The sequence below is a fragment of the Dipodomys merriami genome, unplaced genomic scaffold, assembly GCF_024711535.1.
Source record: "Dipodomys merriami isolate MVZ:Mamm:240054 unplaced genomic scaffold, mDipMer1.0.p SCAF_28, whole genome shotgun sequence".
Lineage (NCBI taxonomy): Eukaryota > Metazoa > Chordata > Mammalia > Rodentia > Heteromyidae > Dipodomys > Dipodomys merriami.
Genome location: NW_027204270.1, coordinates 9,177,226 through 9,196,499, shown reverse-complemented (window position 1 = coordinate 9,196,499; position 19,274 = coordinate 9,177,226). Strand labels below are relative to the sequence as shown.

At 59.7% G+C, this 19,274-nt stretch overlaps 1 protein-coding gene across 1 annotated transcript in view; it reads right to left on the bottom strand.

The window, feature by feature from the left end:
• Sdc3 (syndecan 3) overlaps window positions 1-19,014 on the bottom strand; it is a 38,436-nt gene extending 19,422 nt beyond the window's left edge. The window contains exon 1 of the mRNA XM_070037433.1: window positions 18,780-19,014. Coding sequence (XP_069893534.1) covers window positions 18,780-18,923 — 144 coding nt within the window. The 5' untranslated portion in view covers window positions 18,924-19,014. The remainder of the gene's footprint in view (window positions 1-18,779) is intronic.
• Window positions 19,015-19,274: the final 260 nt, after the last annotated feature.

The following is a 19,274-nucleotide window of genomic DNA, read 5'->3' as shown; positions in this document are numbered from 1 at the left end:
CTCGGCCCCCCAGAGGGGCTCATTACTGCTTCACCTTGAAGGACAGGCTGAGAGTTGTTCACCCAGGCCACACAGGCACTGGGGGGGGGGGAAGGGGGGACAGAATAATCTAGTGATCTCCCCCTGTGGCCCTGCTGCAGGATGCATCCTCTCTCACACTGTTCCTGGGCTACTGGCCCTGAGCCGATGCCAAGCAGCAGGACCACCCATGGAGACCTGATTTTCCAGACCCACTCAGCCCTTCCTGCTTCCCGGGACATGCTCCCCGCCATCTCTAGGTGAAGAGTTAACCAACACCACCAGCACTGATGGAGCACCTACTGTGTGCCACGCTCTCCTCAGAGATCCAGACAGTCCAGACAAGTGTGTGCTCCCAGCATCTCTTTGACTGATGGGATGGGAGGTCGCACACATACGAACCACTTCCCTGGCCCAGGCTAGGGAACGCCACCCCCATGATGCTGTCACAGATGAGGGGTCACCAGCCTGTCCCCCTGGACTGGGAAGCAGGATCTGAGGCGGGAGCGCGTCACTGCCAATCACACGCAGCCATGCTCCGTGCCTCTCCCAGACACCGGGTCCACAGATGCCCTGGTGGGTTAGCACAGCCCTTGGGCCCACGCCTCGTGTCCCCTCACAAATCTCCTTCCTGGTGAGAGACAATTACCCCCACTTTACAGAGGGACAAACCAAGGCTCAGAGAGATGAAGCAAGCAGCCCAAGATCATGCACCTGCAAGACCCAGGTTCCAGCCCAGGATTAGCTGACCCCGAGGACATCACTCCTTGTACATACCTCCTCCCAGCCCTCACCAGCCCCACCTGCCAGGGAGCTGCTGGGGATGCCCGGTATGCTGTACAGACTGACTAGCGAGGGGCCCGGGAGTGCATACAAGCAGGCGATTGGACAGTTGGCCCCGCACAGGTGAGCAGCCCCTCCCACCACCTCAAAATACCCATCCACAGGCGCCTTTAGGTTTGTACCTCCAGCCTCCATGACCACCCTTGCCTATAAACACGGGTCCATGCTGGCCTGGACAATACAAACTAACCAGTGTGTAGCAAGGTATCCTGGCCTGGCTTCCTGCAGCCAAACTGGTACCTGGTAGAGTCCCTCCCCCTCCTACAAAATAAATATGATGGTCTGAGGCTGCGTGATACGGCTAGCAGCTAAGGGGCAGTTACAGGAGCCAGAAGATGCCAGTGTCCCCACTCAGAGCCGCCTCTCAGGTCACGAGAGGCCCCACCCCCACCCCAGGTGACCTCCACCCTGCTCTGTAGACACAGGCCGATCCTCAGAACCCCCCACTGCCCGCAGTGTACATGTGCATTCTGTCCTGTGTCTGGTCTGAGTCTGGCCCCAGGGCCTGGGCCAGTGCCCAGGTCTGTGTGGTCACTCCTGTGTCCCAAGACCAGGCTATTTCTGGAGCAGGTCAGACACCACTAGTGTTCGTTCAGTAAGTCCTGGGGTTGAGATGAGCCCCACACCCTCGCTTCCTGCTCCATTGCTGAGGGACCCCGGCCAGTCCTGCCCTTCTCTGACCCTGTGTCTCCCAGTATAAGACCAGGCATGGGTCGAGGGCTCCCCTCTGGCCCCTCCAAAACCCAGCCATGAGGACAACACGGAGTGATGGAGACGGAGGAGGAACAAACTAATTCCAGCAGGCTCTATGCAAATCACATGCAAAAGCATGCAGTTCAGAGGGCAGGGCACCGTGGAGCCTCCACTTCCGGCTGTTTGCACCCACCAAGCCCGGGCCGCTGCTGACACTGTCACAGGTCAGCTGGAGGTTGGAGAAGTTAAAAAGAGGGGATACAGGCAGGGAAGGAAGGAGCCAGTGGCAGGGAGGGGCTAGGAGATAGGTTCCATGACTGGGGATTACACACCCAGAACCAGCCACAAAGGCTAGGGACTGGGGAAGGGGGGCAGGGGGGGCAGGGGGATCCAGGTTGGAGGACTCCATTGTCCGATCTCAGCCTCCTCTCAGAGATGGCCCAGCTCTCCCAGCGGTCCTGGGAGGCCCCCAGCCCTGATACCTCCCCAGGCACACAGCCAGCCACTTGAGACCATAGCAGGCCCACACATGCACCCCACAAACACTGCACACACATACACACATGCACATGTGCATACCATACACACGCCGTGTGCATAGCCTCTGGAAAGTGGGCTGGGGATGGCTGGGTTATTTATAATCATTGTGTACTCACACCTCCCAGCCTCCACCCCCACCTCCCACCCAGCTCTGTTCCACTTCTAGGGACAGAACAGGCCAGCCTCAGATGATCTGAACTAGACAGACCTCTGAGGTTCCCATCACCGTGGTCCAGGAGAACCATGGAACACAGCCAAGGACTCAGAAAGAACGAGGGGTAGAGACAAACAGCTCTGCCACATGTGTCCCCGGGTCTGCCTCCAGCCGCAAAGAGCTATGGGGTTCGGAAGAGAGGACTTGTGGGCCTCTCCTGGGAGTCAGACAAGTTACCAAAGTAAGTAGGGCCTCTGATTTAGACTTCCTGGGTGCAAATCCCAGCCCTGGCCTTCAGCAGCTGTGTAGCCTTGGGCAAGAAACTCTACCTCTCTGAGTCATGACAGCACTTCTGAAGGATGAAACGAAATGATCGAAACAAAGATCTCGGTCCAGAGCCTGACCATCTCTCAGCTTGGAAACCCAAGGCCAGCTGCCTGCCCAGAGACTCAGTTTCCTCATCGGAAAATGGGACGGCAACCCAGCCCAGAGAGGCACAAGAACAAAGCAGTGGCTCTTACCACAGCCCAGGGCTAGCAGGCAGATTTCTTCCTCTTTTCCTTGGCCGGGGATGGGATAGGGTGTGATTCCCACCACCCCAGCATCTCCCCACAAACCCTTTACCTCCTGTCCCTGGTCACCTACCGAGTGCCTGGCAGCACGTTTCACGGGATCATGCTGCGGTGCCTTCTCGACCACCCTCCAGAGATTAATCTCTCCCCCGTTTGGCAGTAGTCCCCTGCCTCGTCCCATGACCGTGCCCCACACCCACCCACCTGAGGGATGAGCAGAGGCAAGAAGCATCGGGGACTTGGTCAAAAGGATGAGCAACACCAGACTGGCAGGACCAACCACCGGCGGGATGTGAAGCCACTTCAGAAAACCCAGCCAGCAGCTCCCCTGAACGTTACACAGAGGGCTTCCACATGACGCCACGTGTGCCTCTTTCAGAAAAACGAGAACATCTGTCCACATTCCAAAAGAAAAAGAGCCACGTGCCAGTGGCTCAGCCTGTCACCCTAGCTACTCAGGAGGCTGAGATCTGAGGACCGAGGTTCAAAGCCAGCCTGGGCAGGAAAGACTTATTTCCATGAGACTCTTATTTCCAATCAACCACCAGAAAACCGAAAGTGGCTCAAGTGGTAGAATGCTCACTTTGAGCTGAAGAGTTGAGGGACAGCACCCAGGCCCAGAGTTCAAACCCCATGACCGACAAAAAAAAAAAAAGAAAAAAAAGCACAGGTAGGAAGATTGTGGTCTGTGACCCAGGTAAAGAACAAAGCCAAGGGGCTGGGAAGGTGGCTCAGTGGTAGAGCGCTTGCCTTGCATGCTCGAGGCCCTGGGTTCAATTCCTCAGCACCACATAAGCAAAAAGAAAAAAGCCGGAAGTGGCGCTGTGGCTCAAGTGGTACAGTGTTAGCCTTGAGCTGAAGAGCTGAGGGACAGTGCCCAGGCCCAGAGTTCAGGCCCCACGACCGGACCCCCAAAAAATAAAAAAAAATAAATAAAAAAAAAGAACAAAGCCAAGACTCTATCTGGAAAATAACCTAAAACACCCAGGGAGGGAGGGAGTGGCTCATGTGGCAGAGGGTCTGCAGAGAAAGAATACGGTCTGGGGTTTAACCCCTTCCTGCCAAAAGAACAAAGAATCAGTTACAATAATAAACTCCATACCGAATGGCTTCATCAAATGAAATGTCTGGGATTTGGCAAATCACAGGACAGAAAGCAGATGGGGGGGGGTACTAGGACTTGGTGGTCAGGGAGAAACAGGATATACAGACAAGTCTAGGGAGGTGTGTGTGTGTGTGTGTGTGTGTGTGTGTGTGTGTGTGTGTGTGTGTGTGTGTGTGTGTGTGTGTGTGTGTGTGTGTGTGTGTGTGTGTGTGCATGTGTGTGCACATGTATGTGCCAATACTGGGGCTTGCCTCAGGAGAAGCTAACATTATAGGCACTAGGGTTTCTTTTCAGAGTGATAAAAGTCTTCTGAAATTGGGGATGCTAGCATAACCCTGCAGACACACTGGGAGGCATGGGGCCACAGAGAACCTAATCCAAGCCCCCTCGCAGTGTGGCCACGTGGACAGGGAGTTCATCCATGCTTCGTGCTTTACACAGGTGTCACTGTGCGTCCTTGTTCTCATGCTTTGGGGAAACCGCTCAGTAAAACAGCATCACCTGGACAACAGCACCAGGACACTGTAAGTGATCATGGGCAGGTAACAGAGTGGGGGATGTGCCCACCCCATATACAAGGGTGCAATTTCAAACTGATGAGCTGGGCTGGGAAGGTGGCTCAGTGGTAGAGTGCTTGCCTCGCATGCATGAAGCCCTGGGTTCCATTCCTCAGTACCACATACACAGAAAAAGCCCGAAGTGGCGCTGTGGCTAAAGTGGTAGGGTGGTAGCCTTGAGCAAAAAGAAGCATGAGGCCTGAGATGCATGGGGACTGTGCCCAGGCCCTGAGTTCAAGCCTAGGACTGGCAAAGAAAAACCTGATAAGCAGAGAACACACAGGAGAGGCATACACAGGCGCAATGCCGACGCATGGAAATAAACACCAGGAAATGAAACGTCTTTTTCTTTATGGCTGTTTTTTTTTTCTTTTGTTTCTGTCATTGGTTGGTTTATCTGTCTTTGGGAGGGTGGGGGAGGCCCAGAAATAGAGGGACAAAGTGAACAAATGCAGCCGTGGTCCGCACTAGACACTGGGTTGAACTATACAACTTGTGGGTGGCATGGGAGGAGAAAACTGGGAGAGCGCAAGGGAAGGGGTGACAAAAAATAATAAAAAAAAATTTAACAGATGAGATGTTTATTTGTGAAATTTTCCATTTGCATGTTTTCAAGCTGTGGCTGAGTGCAGGCGACTGAAATAGTGGGAAGACAAACCAAAGGGGGTGGGCAGGCAGGTGCCGTAAATGAGCGAAGCTGATGTTTAAAGAATGTAGCAGCCAGGGTCACCTGGCTCACGCCTGTCATCCGAGCTACTCAGGAGGCTGAGATCTGAGGATCTCGGTTCAAATGCCAGCCCGGGCAGGAAAGACCATGACACTCTTATCTCCAATAAACCCCCAGAAAATCGGAAGTGGCGCGGTGGCTCAAAGTGGTAGAGCTGAAGAGCTCAGGGATAGCGCCCGGGCCCAGAGTTCAAGTCCCATAACAAAACAAAAAAGAAATGTCAAACTGAGGCTCAGAGAAAGGGGCTCTTTCCTGAAGCCACACAGCAGGGCCTGGACTTGAATTCAGATCCTCCCGAGAAGCGGAGTTCCCTGTCTCATCCTGCCCCTCCTCCCCAGTTTGGGCATCTCCCCTGCCCAGCCCTTACCTGTGGACCGGCAGCCCTCGGCGGGTAGCCGCCTCTCTGTGCCTGGCAAAGGCTGCGTGTGAGGTGTGCCATGTGCCTGGGCTGTCCCTATCCTGTCTGATGGCTGCAACCAAATGGGGCCACTGGACAGGGCCTGGCTGATGTTTCCGGGGTCCCGAGGCCCCCATGGGCTGCCCTGGGGGGTGGGAAGGGGGACATGTCCCTGCCAAGGAAGGGCAGAAACATGTGTGGACCCCAGTGGTCAGATGAGGCCCGCCTGCACCCAGCTGGCTGTGGGCGTATGGGGCAGCAGGAGGACAGACGCCGGGCACCAGTGCCAGGCCCACCCCGCACCGCGGCCCACCTCGCCGTGGCCCGCAGGCACCCGCCTCCAACCTGGCCAGCTGGCAGCCGCCGAGCCCCGGGCAGGTTTCCATCCTCCATTCACAAAGGCCAAAGGGCTGAGCGCAGGCCCCAGCCGCCAGGTGCTCTGGCCCCGTGCTCGGCAGCCCCACACCCCCACAGCTGAACCCCAGGTGTGACCGCACCCCCAGTCCTCTGCCTCCGACTGGTTATGAGTTAGGTGACCTCACAGAGGCTCAGGCTGCAGGGCAGCGGGCACAGAGGACCTGGGGAAGGGGGGGCTAGGAATGACTCAGGACCCCCCTATCCCCTCTGGCTCCCAGTGAGGGGGTGGTGCATGGAACCAGAGGAATCCCAGTGCCCCACATCCTCTCATGATACCCCACCAGTTCTGTAGGGCTCAAGGGTATCCCCGTGTCCTACCAGCCCCCACCCCCAGTCCACAGCACAGGTCCCACAGAGCTGAGGGGGACCCCAGTCTCCTGCCCACCCCACTCAGTCCACACATCCCCTCCACCAGAACCCCTCCCTCCTCACTGCCATGGCCAGGGCGCTCGGCTTCTGCCACCTGACCCCAAGCACACCAGCTATATCCTTTCCCTCAGAGAACAGAGCTGGGGGGAGGACAGCCCAGATGAGAGAGAGAGAGAGAGAGGAGAGAGAGGAGAGAGGAGAGAGAGAGGAGAGAGGAAAGAGAGAGGAGAGAGAGAGGAGAGAGGAGAGAGGAGAGAGAGAGGAGAGAGAGGAGAGAGAGCGCGCGCACACATGTCCAAGGCCTCACGTAGGAACCTTCTCTGTAGAAGGCCGTGTGTGCCAGGGGACCTGGAATGGATGGACACAGAGCCAGACATCACTGGGCAAGAAAGGACCATGCTGCTCCCCAAGCCCAGGACACAGGGGAGGGCCTGCACCCCTGTGTCCACTACTCCTCCTTCCCCACCCCAACACACTTCCTGGCCCCTGAGCCCCATGCCTGCCCAAGGCCAGGGATTGACCAGTAGAGGCCCGAGCTCTGTGGGAACACGAGAGCCGGCCTGCGTGCCCCTCCCCTGGGAGACCCCACCACGTGTCACACCTGCAGCGCCCCCCAGCAGAGCAAGCTCCCCCAGCCCCCCCCCATGCTGAGCAGGCCACCCTGACTCCGCTGGGAACCGCTGGCACACTGCCATGATGGGCACAGCCACCAGGGTCCCCCCGTGCCTCCAAATGCCCCAGGAACTCGGGCCCCCTCCTCACAGCAGCCTCTGTATCCTAGTGCTCAGCGCTGTCCCTGGTGGTCACGCATCCCCGCTCGGGCCTCAAAGCTGACCTCTCGCGGTTAGACCTCATCTTTCTACTTCATCGGAAGTGTGCCCGGTGCCAGGCTCAAGCCCATTACGCTAGAAGGTTAAGATTTGAGGATCAAGGTTTGAAGCCAGCCTGAGCAGGAAAGTCCATGAAACTCTTAGCTCCAGTGGACCACCAGAAAGCTGGAAGTGGAGGCATGGCTCAAGGGTCAGAGCCATGTGAAGGAACATTGACCGCTCCCAGGCCCTGAGTCCCAGCCCCAGTGCTGGGCAGGGGGAGGTGGGTGGAGAAATAGAGAGGGGAGGAGGCATCCTGAAAATCTTGAGTTCCCCAGAGTTTAGAAAGAAGGCTCCTGGTAAAGAGTGTGGATGAGGTGGCCTCTCTCCCTCACTCCCCTCCTCCCATCTGCCCCTGGGGTTGAGGACATCACACAGAGCCCACCCTACACAGGAGGAGTGGAAGAGGAGGGGGCAGAGCCCCGCCCCTCCACCCTGGTCTTAATCACCCAAGGAGGCCAGATGACCAGCTGCCCTGAGCCGAGGCTCCCCGGGCCCTGGGATTAAGACCTGGGATTAGGGGCAGACACAGGCCAGGCAGCTCGGAGCCCTGGCTCTGTGTCTGTGTGTGCTCAGGCACGTTGGGGTGTCTCCAGGCCAACCCACATCCACCCGTGAGCACACACCTGGGGGGGGGCTTAGACGCCCACGCAGGGCTAGACCTGGCCACGTGAACACACGGAGAAGGGCATAGGGGCGTCCCTGTTTCTGTGTCGCTGTGCACACTTCTACATATGTCTCCCGGCCTCTCCCACCATCCTCCATCCCCAAGGAGCTGCAGGTGGGAAAGGAGAAAGGTGTAAGACACCCCTCAGTGTAAAACAGCCCCCAGCCCTGTGCCTCGGCCCAAGCACAGGGCAACACCCACACGTATGTGTGCAAAACACGCCCAGACCCGAGTCTGGACAGAAACACGCCCGGAGCCACCTGTGGGAGAGCCCAGCTCCTCCACCCAAGCCCCACCCCTCCAGACCGGCCCAAACGCCCCTGTACCCCACCTCTCCTGAAAACGGGGCTTAGCTTCCAGAGGACAAGCCAGGGCGGGACGGTCATCAGAGCTGTTGGTCCCCACTGCCACCCTGGCTCAGGGCTCAGTCTCACAGGCCAGGGTGGGCTCTGCTATGGGAGTCGTGCCCCTGGACCTAGACCTGAGTTAGGGGAGTCCTCAGGTCCCGTCCCACTGAGTCACAGAAGAGGAGATGGGAGGCTCCAACCAACCAGAGAGGGCTGGAGGGTCTCCAGGTATCAGAGCAGGAGGAGGGAGAGGGGAAGGCGAGGAGGGAGGGAGCGAGGGAGGAGGGAAAACTGCAACCAAAGCTGGAAGAGGAAGTGGGGGGGGGGAGGAAGGAGAGGGCTGAGAGAGCAGCCCAGCACCCACCCTCAGGCAAGATGGGGTCCAGAGGGGTCCCGTGCCCCCTTCTCCTCTCCACCCTCCCCTTCAGTCACCTGAGGCCAGACAGGCGCACCCCTCTAGCTACCTCTTCTCCAAGCTTGGAGGGTCACGTGGGAGTGGGGAGAAAGCACAAGGTGTGACTGCTGGGAGAGCTAGGAATAAAACAGACTCAGGACGTGTGAACAACAGAGAGAAACAATGTAGCAGTGTCAGAAGGAGACTAGGTACCTGCAGGTTGACAGGGAGATGATGTAATGCAGGATTCGCAGCTGTGAGGGAGGGTGGGGGAGGGGACACAACCCCTGGGGGGGGCAGAGCCTATGTGCAGTGGAACAGAATTAGGGCTTGGCAAAGAATCAGAACTGGAAGAGGTGCCGGAGAGAGAGGAAGGACAGGAGGAGGGGGAGTCCAGGGGGCTTGGGAGCTGGGAAGGGACACCTGGGCTGGGCTTGGGAGGGGGAGAGGTTTCTGGAGAAAGAACGGTCTGCGGAGGAATCAAGCCCACTGGTGGGCAGGAAGGAGGGAGGATGGCCTGCCCTGTGCCCACGAGGCCTTGGTGGCAGGCAGCAGAACAGCACCCCCCCCGGGCAAAGGGATGAGGTCCAGGAGCTACACTGGACACACGGAGGGGCATGGACTGGGCATGGGGGTATGGGTGGGGTGGTCAGGGAAGGCTTCCTGGAAGAAGAAGTGAAACTGGGCCTGAATGCTGGGCAAAGCAGAAGCAGAAGAGACCAAATACCGTATGGCGAACGGAGCCCTGGCCAGGGCCCAGGAGCTCAGCCGCTAACCTGCTGGTACTTCAGGCAGCAGTTGTGCTGCTCAGGGCTTCAACGTCCTCCAATGTACGGACTCGAGACGTGAAACCAACACACTGACCTCAGTTTCTCTTTTGGGACAATAAGCAACTTGGACCAGAGGAGTTCCAAAGCTCCATGAGCTGCTGTCATTTCCAGTTCACCTGTCCCCAGCCGGGGCTACCCTGCCTCAGCATAGGCCCAGCCTGACAGAGAGCTGCCCCCATGTGGAGGTCAGGGCCCCCAGCCATTCCTGGCCTGGGTCTCACACACACTGCCCCAGCAGCCACACAAGTTGGGGCCCCCAGCAAGCCCCCCCCGCCGTGGGGCCCCCATAGCTCTCATGCTCCAAGCAGCAGAGGCAGCCTCTGCACAAGACAGGACCAGGCCACGCATTTGGGGCTCAAATCCCAACTGGGCCACTTACTCTGTGAGCCTAGATGAGTTGTTCACTTCTCTGGGCCTCTTTCTCCACTTCGGGTAAAATCAAGGTATTGGTATCAGCTGAACTGAGGGATTGCAAGGTATGAACTGAGGGTTGTTTTTTTTTTTTTTAATAGGTTTTGTTTTTGTGCCAGTCCTGGGGCTTGAACTCAGGGCCTGGGTGCTAGCGCTCTATCACTTGAGCCACGGTTCTACTTCCTGCTCTTTGGTGATTAATTGGAGATAAGAGTCTCACAGTCTTTCCTACCCTGCCAGGCTCTGAATCACAATCCTCAGATCTCAGCCTCCACAGGAGCTCATAGGTGTGAGCAACACCCAGCAAGGTTGAACTGAGCTTTTACATGTGGCAAATGCTCTTCAAGGCATCTGACCCCATTGCACACATCAGCACACCCTCTGCCTGCAAGACAAGAGCGCACCCCCGCCCCCACTTAGGCCTAGAGCCCTCCTTGAGCCAGCAGATCATCCCTGTCCACTGGGGTCTTCCATGTATGGTTAAAGCACAGGGCCAGGCCCCAGTGAAACAACATACTCATGGGAAACCCCTACAGACACAGTGCTCCCTTCCCGCACCCCTGCGCCCTCTAGCTCCTCAATATACCATGAGCTTCCCACCTCTGAGTGCCCGCTGCCCCTCGCTGAGTCCCAGAGTGAAGGCCAACTCCTCAGTTTCCCCATTCCCTGCTTTACCCACCTGGAAGCTTCCTGAGGTCAGGCGGCAGCGCCCACACAGGACAGGCACAGCAGATAACAGTCAATGCCGGGGTGGGGTGGGGTGGGGTGGGGGGAAATGGCAGGTCAGCACCATGATAAAGACTGGGACCCGGTCCTGGACTCCTGCCCAGCCCTCAACTGGCCTAGACCTAACTGATCATGCCCCTGGTGTGACTGGAGAGGTCACCAAGCTCTTCTCCATCCAACGTGGAGAGGCTAGGGGAGTCACCTGTGAGATGACAATCATCGAGAAGGTTCATTGTGAAAACTAAGCGGCCAGGCGCCGGTGGCGGTGGCTCACACTGGTCATCCTAGCTACTCAGGAGGCTGAGATCTGAGGATTGCGGTTTCAAAGACCGTGAGACTCTTATCTCCAATTAACCACCAGAAAACCAGAAGTGGTAGAGCACTCGCCTTGAGCTGAAGAGCACAGGGACCAGCGCCCAGGCCCAGAGTTCCAGCCCCATGACTGACAACACAAAACCAAAACCAAACAAGCTAAGCTTTTAAGTCGAGGCTGACTGGTTACGGCGAGGGCGCACTTTGTAAGCCAGGGCACAGCCTAACGCGTCAAGAACCGCCATCACGACCCCAGCTAGAAACGGAGACTGGCTGTGGGTTGAGAACCATCTGCCCGCCTTCCTCAGCTGCCAGTGGTAGGGCTGCAGTCTGCCCCTGATTTGGAGGTTGGGGAGGTGGGGGGGGGGCGGGAGCAGTTCCTCCTCCTTCTCCACAAGGCCCAGAACCTCACACACCACGAACGCACCTCCCAGCCTGGCAGGACACCTGGCACAGCCCAGCTCCCACCGTCCCCAGCACAGGGCCCTGCTACCACAGGTGCAGCCACCCTGAGCTATGCCAGGCCTTTGACACCCCAGCAGAGCCGGGCCCACTGCTGAGCCCAGGCCCTGAGCGCGTGCCCTGGAGTGACAGCACCCAGCGATGGAGCGCCATGGCGGGGGGGGGGGGGGGGGGGGACAGGGCCTGCCTGGGCCTCAGCAAGCACCGGCTGCATCACTGATGTCCTCACAGCCACCTGTACCTTACTGTCCCCAACACAGGGAGCGCATGGTGAGCCCAGGAAGGGGACTCCGCTGCACACACCCTGGGACAGTCCAGCCCGGGAGGCCCAGTGACCTGAGGGGTGGGCAAGGACCTCGCACCCCCTCTGGCACAGGAGAGGGGCAGGTGCATGGGCCCCAGGGGACCCCCTCCGCAGAGGATCCTGCTGGGCAGGGACGCCCCCTCTCAAGGCCCTCCAGCAGCCTAACATACCAGCAGTGGAATTGGCAGTGCGTTTGCTGCAATTAGATTTCCCAGCTCCTGCTGGCAATTGATTCTAAATGACTCTCATTAAGTCTGGGCTGGCAGGCAGGGTGGGGAGCAGTGGGTGGGGGCCTGCTTGGTAGTGTGAGGGAGCTGGAAGACATAGGGTGGTGTGGGTCGAGCTTGAACCCAGGGAGAAGCAGCACTGGGCTTGCAGCCTGGAAGCCCACAGTCCATCCCAACACAAGGAGGGTAGCTTCATCAGAACCCACCACCCCAACCCCCTCCCCCCTGCAGAAAACTGAGGCCCTACAGATGTCATGACAAGACCAGCAACAGAAAGGGGGACAGGACTTTAGAGACTTGGGGGGAGGGAGCAGCCAAACACTTGACTCCACCTCCCCTGTCCTTCCCCACCCTCCATACGGGATGTGTGATCTGAGGTGGCAGCAAGACCTCTCTGACCTGCTAGATGGGGGAAGGCTGCCAACCTGGGGGAGGGGTCTGAGGTTCACTGAGACACCGAGGGCACAGAACCAGCCCTAGCCGGGGTGCTAAGCAGCTCCCCAGATCCTCCCACCATCGAGGGCCTACCTAAGGTCAGATCACCAGCTCACTGCAGCCAGGCCTGGGTGGGCGGCAGGTGGAACGCAGCCCAGGTGCTCCTGGCCAGGAGCACTGAGGGGAGCAGCTGGTACAGCCAGGTCTTGGGCTCATGCTGCGCACAATCAGGTCTGTCTGGAGACCCAGGACTGCAACCCGGGCTCCAGTGTTGGTGCCTCTCATCCTCTGCCCCGAGGCTGGACTGAGGCCGCCCACCACGGAAGAGAACTCAATGCCTGCAAAGTGAGCCCTGCAGGCCTCTGATCTGGCCTGAATCCCGCCAGCTCTGATCTGGAGTCCCAGCTCAGTGCTTTCTGTCAAGACGGTCCTCGGCCTTGGTTGTGCTGAGAACCACCCACGACCGTGCCCAAGTGGTTCCTATGGGTAATCTTGCCCCTGACCCCCAAGAGTGGCTCCTGGGCAAGAACAAGAGTGCAGGCAAAGATCAAAAGCCAGTTCAGGGAACTGGGAGTGTGGCTTGGTGGTAGAGCGCTCGCCTAGCATGCACGAAGCCCTAGGTTCAAGTCCTCAGTACCACACACGCAGACAAAGCCAGAAGAGGCGCTGTGGCTCAAGTAGTAGAGTGCTAGCCTTGAATAAAAGAAGCTCAGGGACAGTGCCCAGGCCCTGAGTTCAAGCCCCAGGACTAAATAAATAGCCAGTTTGGGTAAGAGGAAGAAACGCGCCCTGGCAGAAGGACCCCCACTGTTTACTTAACTTTTTCAGTTTTACTTTATTATCCCATAGTATTCACCCCCTAACAACTCAGAGACCCCATTTTAAAGAAAAGACTAAACTAGGTGCCAGTGGCTCACATCTGTAATCCTAGCTACTCAGGAGGCTGAGGTTTGAGGATCATGGTTCAAAGCCAGCCTGGGCAGGAAAGTCCATAAGACTCTTAACTCCAATTAGCTACCAAAAAGCTGGAAATGGAGCTGTGGCTCAAGTCGTAGAATGCTAGCCTTGAGCACAAAAGCTTAGGGACAGTGCCCAGGCCCTGAATGCAAGCTCCAGGACTGGCACATTTTTTTTTAATTAAAAAAAGAAGAGACTGAAGCTCAGATAGGTTAAGTGAACTTGCCAAAGTCACACAGCAAGAAACTGGAAGATGGGGCTGGGAAGATGGCTCAGTGGTAGAGCGCTTGCCTTGCATGCATGAGGCCCTGGGTTCGATTCCTTAGCACCACATACACAGAAAAAGCTGGAAGTGGGTGCTATGGCTCAAGTGGTAGAGTGCCAGCCTTGAGCTGAAGAGCTCACAACAGTGCCCAGGCTCAGAGTTCAAGCTCCACGACCAGCAAAAAAAAAAAAAAAAAGAAAGAAACTGGAAGATCCAGGATTTTCACCCTAGACTAGTGGGCTCAAGTTGCACCCTTAAGCTTGGAGGCCCCAGACATCAGCACCGAGGACGGCAGGGGGACAGGGACGGTGGGTGGAAGGCAAAGCCCCCCAGGCTGGGGTCATGGAGGGTAGTACACAAGGCCAGCATGGGCAGTCTCTGCCCTCCTCCCTCAGCAGCCAGGTAGGAGTGGGGCCATCCCTCCCCACCCGACACTGGGCCCTCAGCCTAGGCCGCTCAGACTCCCCTATAATCACAGCTTCCTGTTTGGCACTGAGACTGGGCCTAGTTAGTGGGGGAGGGGAGCGTCCACCCCTCTGCCTGGGCCTGCTCTGGACAGAGGGGGGCCGGAAGTGAAGGCTCCCTGGCCTGGAATCTTGGGCGGCTGAGAGCCAAGACAAGTGAGTTGTCTGTCGACAGGCCCGGTGCTCCCGGAATGTGGAGGAACGCTATGCCCGAGGAAGTCCACAAGGGGCCAGGCCCAGCCTAGACTCTGCTCTGGCTGGCATGGGGTTCAGGAGGCTTGAAGGAGCAAGGGGCTGGGCCTGGGCAGCCCATAACTCTGGCCACCCTGCCCCTTCCAGACACAAAATCACAGGGCTCCAGGAAAGCTGGGCTGCAACCCAGAGCCGCAGCAACTCGGTCCCTGCCAGACACGGTGGCAGCACCCGGGTGCTCAGCCCACAGGCCTGCCCTGTGCAGCCCTGGCGCCTCTCAGCCCACAGCCCTCGCCTGACACACAAGGGGACCCTGCCAGCCTCACGGTCCCCAGCTGCACGGCGGGGGGGGGGGGAGCGGGGGGGGGGGGGAGGCAGCTAGATAAGAGTCCAGCTTCCTTCTGTCTTGCACATCAGGCACCATCTGAACCTTCTCTCTGTCCAGGTGCAGCATGGACCCTGGGGTCCAGTGCGTTGTGTGAGCAATGCCACTCGGGACTATTAGGGGACCCCGCATGCGGTCTCTCTCCACCCGACTCTGTCAGGCCAGAGAAAATCTTCAAGGCTACAGGGCCAGCATCCGGGACCCAGGCTCCACCCAGCTTTCTAAGGGTCAGAGGAGGCCAGGGCAGGCCTACCTGAGCATTGGGCACGTGTGCAGAGTGGGCCCCCAACGCTGGGGCGGGGGCACACATGGGGGGGGGAGGGCACCCTGGGGAGGGAGCTTCCTTGTCCAAAGACTCGGAAGGCTTCCTCTCTGTGCTACCTGACCACGCGGTCCTGACATGAGCCCCTCACACACAACGTGCTCAGTTCACAAAGCTCTCTCCCACCTCGGCCCCCACAGTCCTCAGAATCACCCCTCTATATATGCCACAGTCTGAGTTGTAGAATAAGAGCTGCAAGTAGCTCCTTCCCCCGTTTTCAACTTGCCACTTAACATAAAGACATTGCCAGAATTAAAGAGAAGAGACACCCTGCCTGCTAAAAAGACAACAACCCAACAGTATCTCCTAAGTGGGTATGGTAGCAAATGCCTGTAATCCCAACACTCAAGAGGGTAGGGCAGGAGGATTTTGAATTTGAGGCTAACCTAAGCTAATAGTAAGCTCTGTCTGTAATAGTAATAATAGTAACAACAATAATAGTAATAATGGAACTGGCTTGCTAGCTCCTGTCATCCCAGCTACTTGGAAACAGAGACTGAGAGAATGCAAATTTGAGGACAGTCTGGCCAAAAAAGTTAGCCAGTCACCAAACTCAACAAAAGAAAGCAGGCATGATAGTTCACAACTGTAATCCCAGCTATTCAGAAGGGATAGGCAGAAGAATGGCCCCCTGACAAAACTTGCAAGACACTATATGAAAAATAACGGAAACAAAAAATAAAAAAAAGCTGGGGACATGAATTAAATGGTTGAGCATCTGACTAACAAGTGCAAAGTCTTGAGTTCAAATCTCAGCAGTGAAAACAAAATTACAATGAACACACAGACAGTAGTTAATAGGAGGATCATGTTCCGAGGAGGGAAGCCCCAGAGAAATGAAATAAATTGCCTAAGATTACACAGCAAGAAGGTGTGGAGTTGGGGCTGTGGCCAGGTCTTGTCTCAATCCAGCTACTCTGGTTGTGACTGGAAGCGTGTCACTTAACTTCTCTGTGCCTCAGTTTCCTCATTTGTAAAATGGGGGTTCTGATCATGGATCGCTCCTGCGTCATCTTATTATGAGTGTCCTCAGGACCAGATAAACAAAGCACGTGCTGAGGTGCTCTGGGCGGGCAGGGCTGCTGGCAGCCCAGTTTTTTAGCCCTGAGAGGTGTGGAGCTGTTCCAAACCCTGCCCGGCCCTGCCAGCCGAGAATGGAGACTCCCAGCCTCCTGTCCCCAGATGGCCCAGTGGGCTCCAGCCTTCAGGTACCCTACTGTAGACTCAGGAAAATGGCCCAGCCCTCTCCCCCAACAACTTTGGGGGTAGGAGGGACACCGGCTGCCCGCCCTGCTTGGAAGAGGCTTCTCCACCTCCTCCCTGGGAGGTGGCGTGACCCTGCTCACTGCTGGCCCAGCTTTTCCCAGAGCAGCCCCACCCCGGGCCACCCTGGGGACACGGTACCCAATCCGGGAAGGCCACACTGCTTTCCTCCAGCTGAGCTCACCTGCGACCAACCCCGACACTGGGACCAAGAAGAAACACACCCCGCCCCAGAGAGCAGCGGGCCCCAGCTTCTAATCCCAGCTGGGCGCCTCCCAGGCAGCCACCACGCCACAGCTGTCCCCTGACAAGGATCTGTCCCCAGAGGGCAGAGGGGCAGGGCAGAAGCTGCCTCCTCCAGGACCCTCCCACGCCACCCACCCAGAGGACCCCAGATCCCACAGTGGGTGTCTGCAGCCCAGGGGCGACCACCCCACTGGGGGTCAACTCACAACCTGGCCTGCAATAGTCCCGGGTCCCCCCCCCCACCTTCCATGGTTACCCTGAAGACAGCCCTACCAGGCAACCCCACCCCCAGCCAATCAGAACAGCCTGGAGGGGGCGGGGCACTGGATGCATAGAGGAACAGAAAGGGTGCTGAAGGAGCCTTCCCCCCACACAGCCACACACTCTACATTCACGGGGCGCTCGAAGCTTTCCCGCCATTCCCACACCCCCATTTCTCAGAGGAAGCAACTAAGGCTCCGAGAGGCGAAGTGACCTTCGTTAGCCACACAGCCACCAACTAGAAAACTCTTGCCATGGAGAGGCTTCAAGTCACACCAAGCAGCACAGCACTGCCCTTCCAGACCTGGACTTCGGGAGAACGTGTGTCCCATGCTAACGTGTCCGGGAGGACCTGTCCTCTGAAGACGCTGTGGGTGGCCCTGGTCACCTGGTCCCTCAGGACAGATGCTGGGATTCCCCCCCACACTCACCACCCACAGCCTGAGGAGACACGTGGCTCCTCCCACCTCCCCCCCCAGCCATCCCACACGCCCTGTCAGGGCGGACCAGGGGTCGTCTCGTCCCTCCCCTCGAAGCCAGCCACGGCCCATCCCAGGATGTCCTCGGAGCCCCCACCACAGTCTCTAGTCTCTGTGCCACCCTCCCTGGGCAGCACCCAGGCAACCAGGCTCCACCTCTTAACCCTCTAACTCCCAGGTGAGAAGCCGGCAATGCCCTGCCCCAGCGGCCCGGCCCCTGGGGCAGCAAGCCACCTCCTCCTGACACCCCGGCCCACCTGACGCAGGGTGCTCACTGCCCCTGGAGGCCCCGGGGCCCCCCACACCTCCGGAGGCCTGTTTCTGGCCTTGCTCTTGGGTGGAGCGGACCTCCAGGGGCTAAAACACTTTGTCCCCCATCCTCTGCACTCCATTCCTCCCAAACCTTCCAGAGTGCTTCGGTCCCATTCCTCTGGGGAGGGTGTCAGCACCCCCATTTCACTAAGGGGACCCCAGGGCTCAGAGGGCTAGGATGACTTACTCCCCCAAACCACAGCACGCATGGCTGTGAAGCCAGGACTGCCATCCCAAGCCTTCCGTTTGTCTTTTTTTTTTTGGAATGGTCTCTTAAAACGGCCATGGACGAGGTGACCCCAGACCTGGGGAGGGGGTGCTCCTCCTCGCCCCACTTGTAAAACCTGGATACACCAGGCACCCTCCGCGGGTCTGCCCCCAACTTCCCACAGCCAGAGGAGCCTGGGGGTCCGGGAAGGCACAGAGAAGCCCCCACCCTCCCCACACACCTGTCCCCACTACAGAATGGCCGCTGGGCTGGCACTGGGGTCCCCCGAAAGGGTGGGGTCTTTTCAGCCTGGCAAGAGAGGACAGCATTGTTCCTGGGGTGAAGCAAGGGGGTGTGACCCAGAAATCTCCAGCCCACCGCCGCCAGCACAGAATCCGGACGTGTGCAGTGGGGGGGGGGTGAGCTCGCGGGGGACCGGGGTCCCCCACAGGGAGGACCCGGCTCAGCCCCACGGCCGCGCACCCCTCGGGGGCCCCGGGCCCAGCCACGCGCGCGTGGCAGGGGTGGCACCCCGCACACGGGCACGCCCGCGCGGACACACGCGCGCACACGCACAGGCGTCCACGGCCCGGCACACGCGCGCACACGCCCACCCGGGGGTCCCCCCCGCCCACGGCCGGGGCACGGTGGGGGCGGGGCGGCCCAGCCACGCGGGGCCGCGGCCTCCCCGCGCTCCCGCCCCACAGGTCCCGCACCCAGGTCCCCCGCGGGCGTGCGGGGTCACCGCTCCCCCACCCCGCGGGTCACCTTCACGATCGCCCCCGCGCCGCCCTGCCGGCCGCCGTACGGGGCGGGGGGAGCCGGCGACCAGCCCACGCGCGCCCCCCACCCGGCGCGGGAGCCGGCCGCGGCGTGCGCACACCCACGAGGCCCGGACACACCCAGCCCGGCCCGCACGCGACCCCGCGCCCGCCAGGCCCTTCCGGCGCCGCGGGGACGGCGAGGGGACCCGACCCCCACCCCAACCGCCCGGGCGGCCGCGGCGGGGGCCGGGGTCCCGGGGTCCCGGGGGCCGGGGAGGCACTCACCCCGGCGGCGCGCCCCGCGAGCAGCAGCAGCAGCAGCGGCGGCAGGAGCAGCCCGCGGGCCCCGGAGGCGGCGGCGGCGGCGGCCCCGGTCCCCGCGGCGGCCCCGTGGGCGGCCCCGGCGCGGTGCGGCGGCCCCGGCTTCATGGCGGCGGCGCGGGCGGCGGCGGGGCCTTTGTTCCGGCGCGGCGGGGCTGCGCGGCGGCGGCGGCGGCGGCGCTCGACGCTGTGGCTCGGGGTCCGCTCGGCCGCCGGCTCCGCCTCGCTCGCGCCGCGCTCGCGGCTCCGCGCCCACAGCGGCCGCGCCCGCAGGAAGCGTGCGACGCCGCCGCCGCCGCCGGGCCGCCCCCCGCGCGGGCGGGGGAGGAGGGCGGGGCGGGCGCGGAGCGACCCCCGGCCCCGCGCCCCGCCCCGGGGGCCCCCCAAGCCCCCCGCCCCCGCCCCCGCCCCGGAGACCCCCCCCAAACCCCCTGACCCCGCCCCCGCCCCGGAGACCCC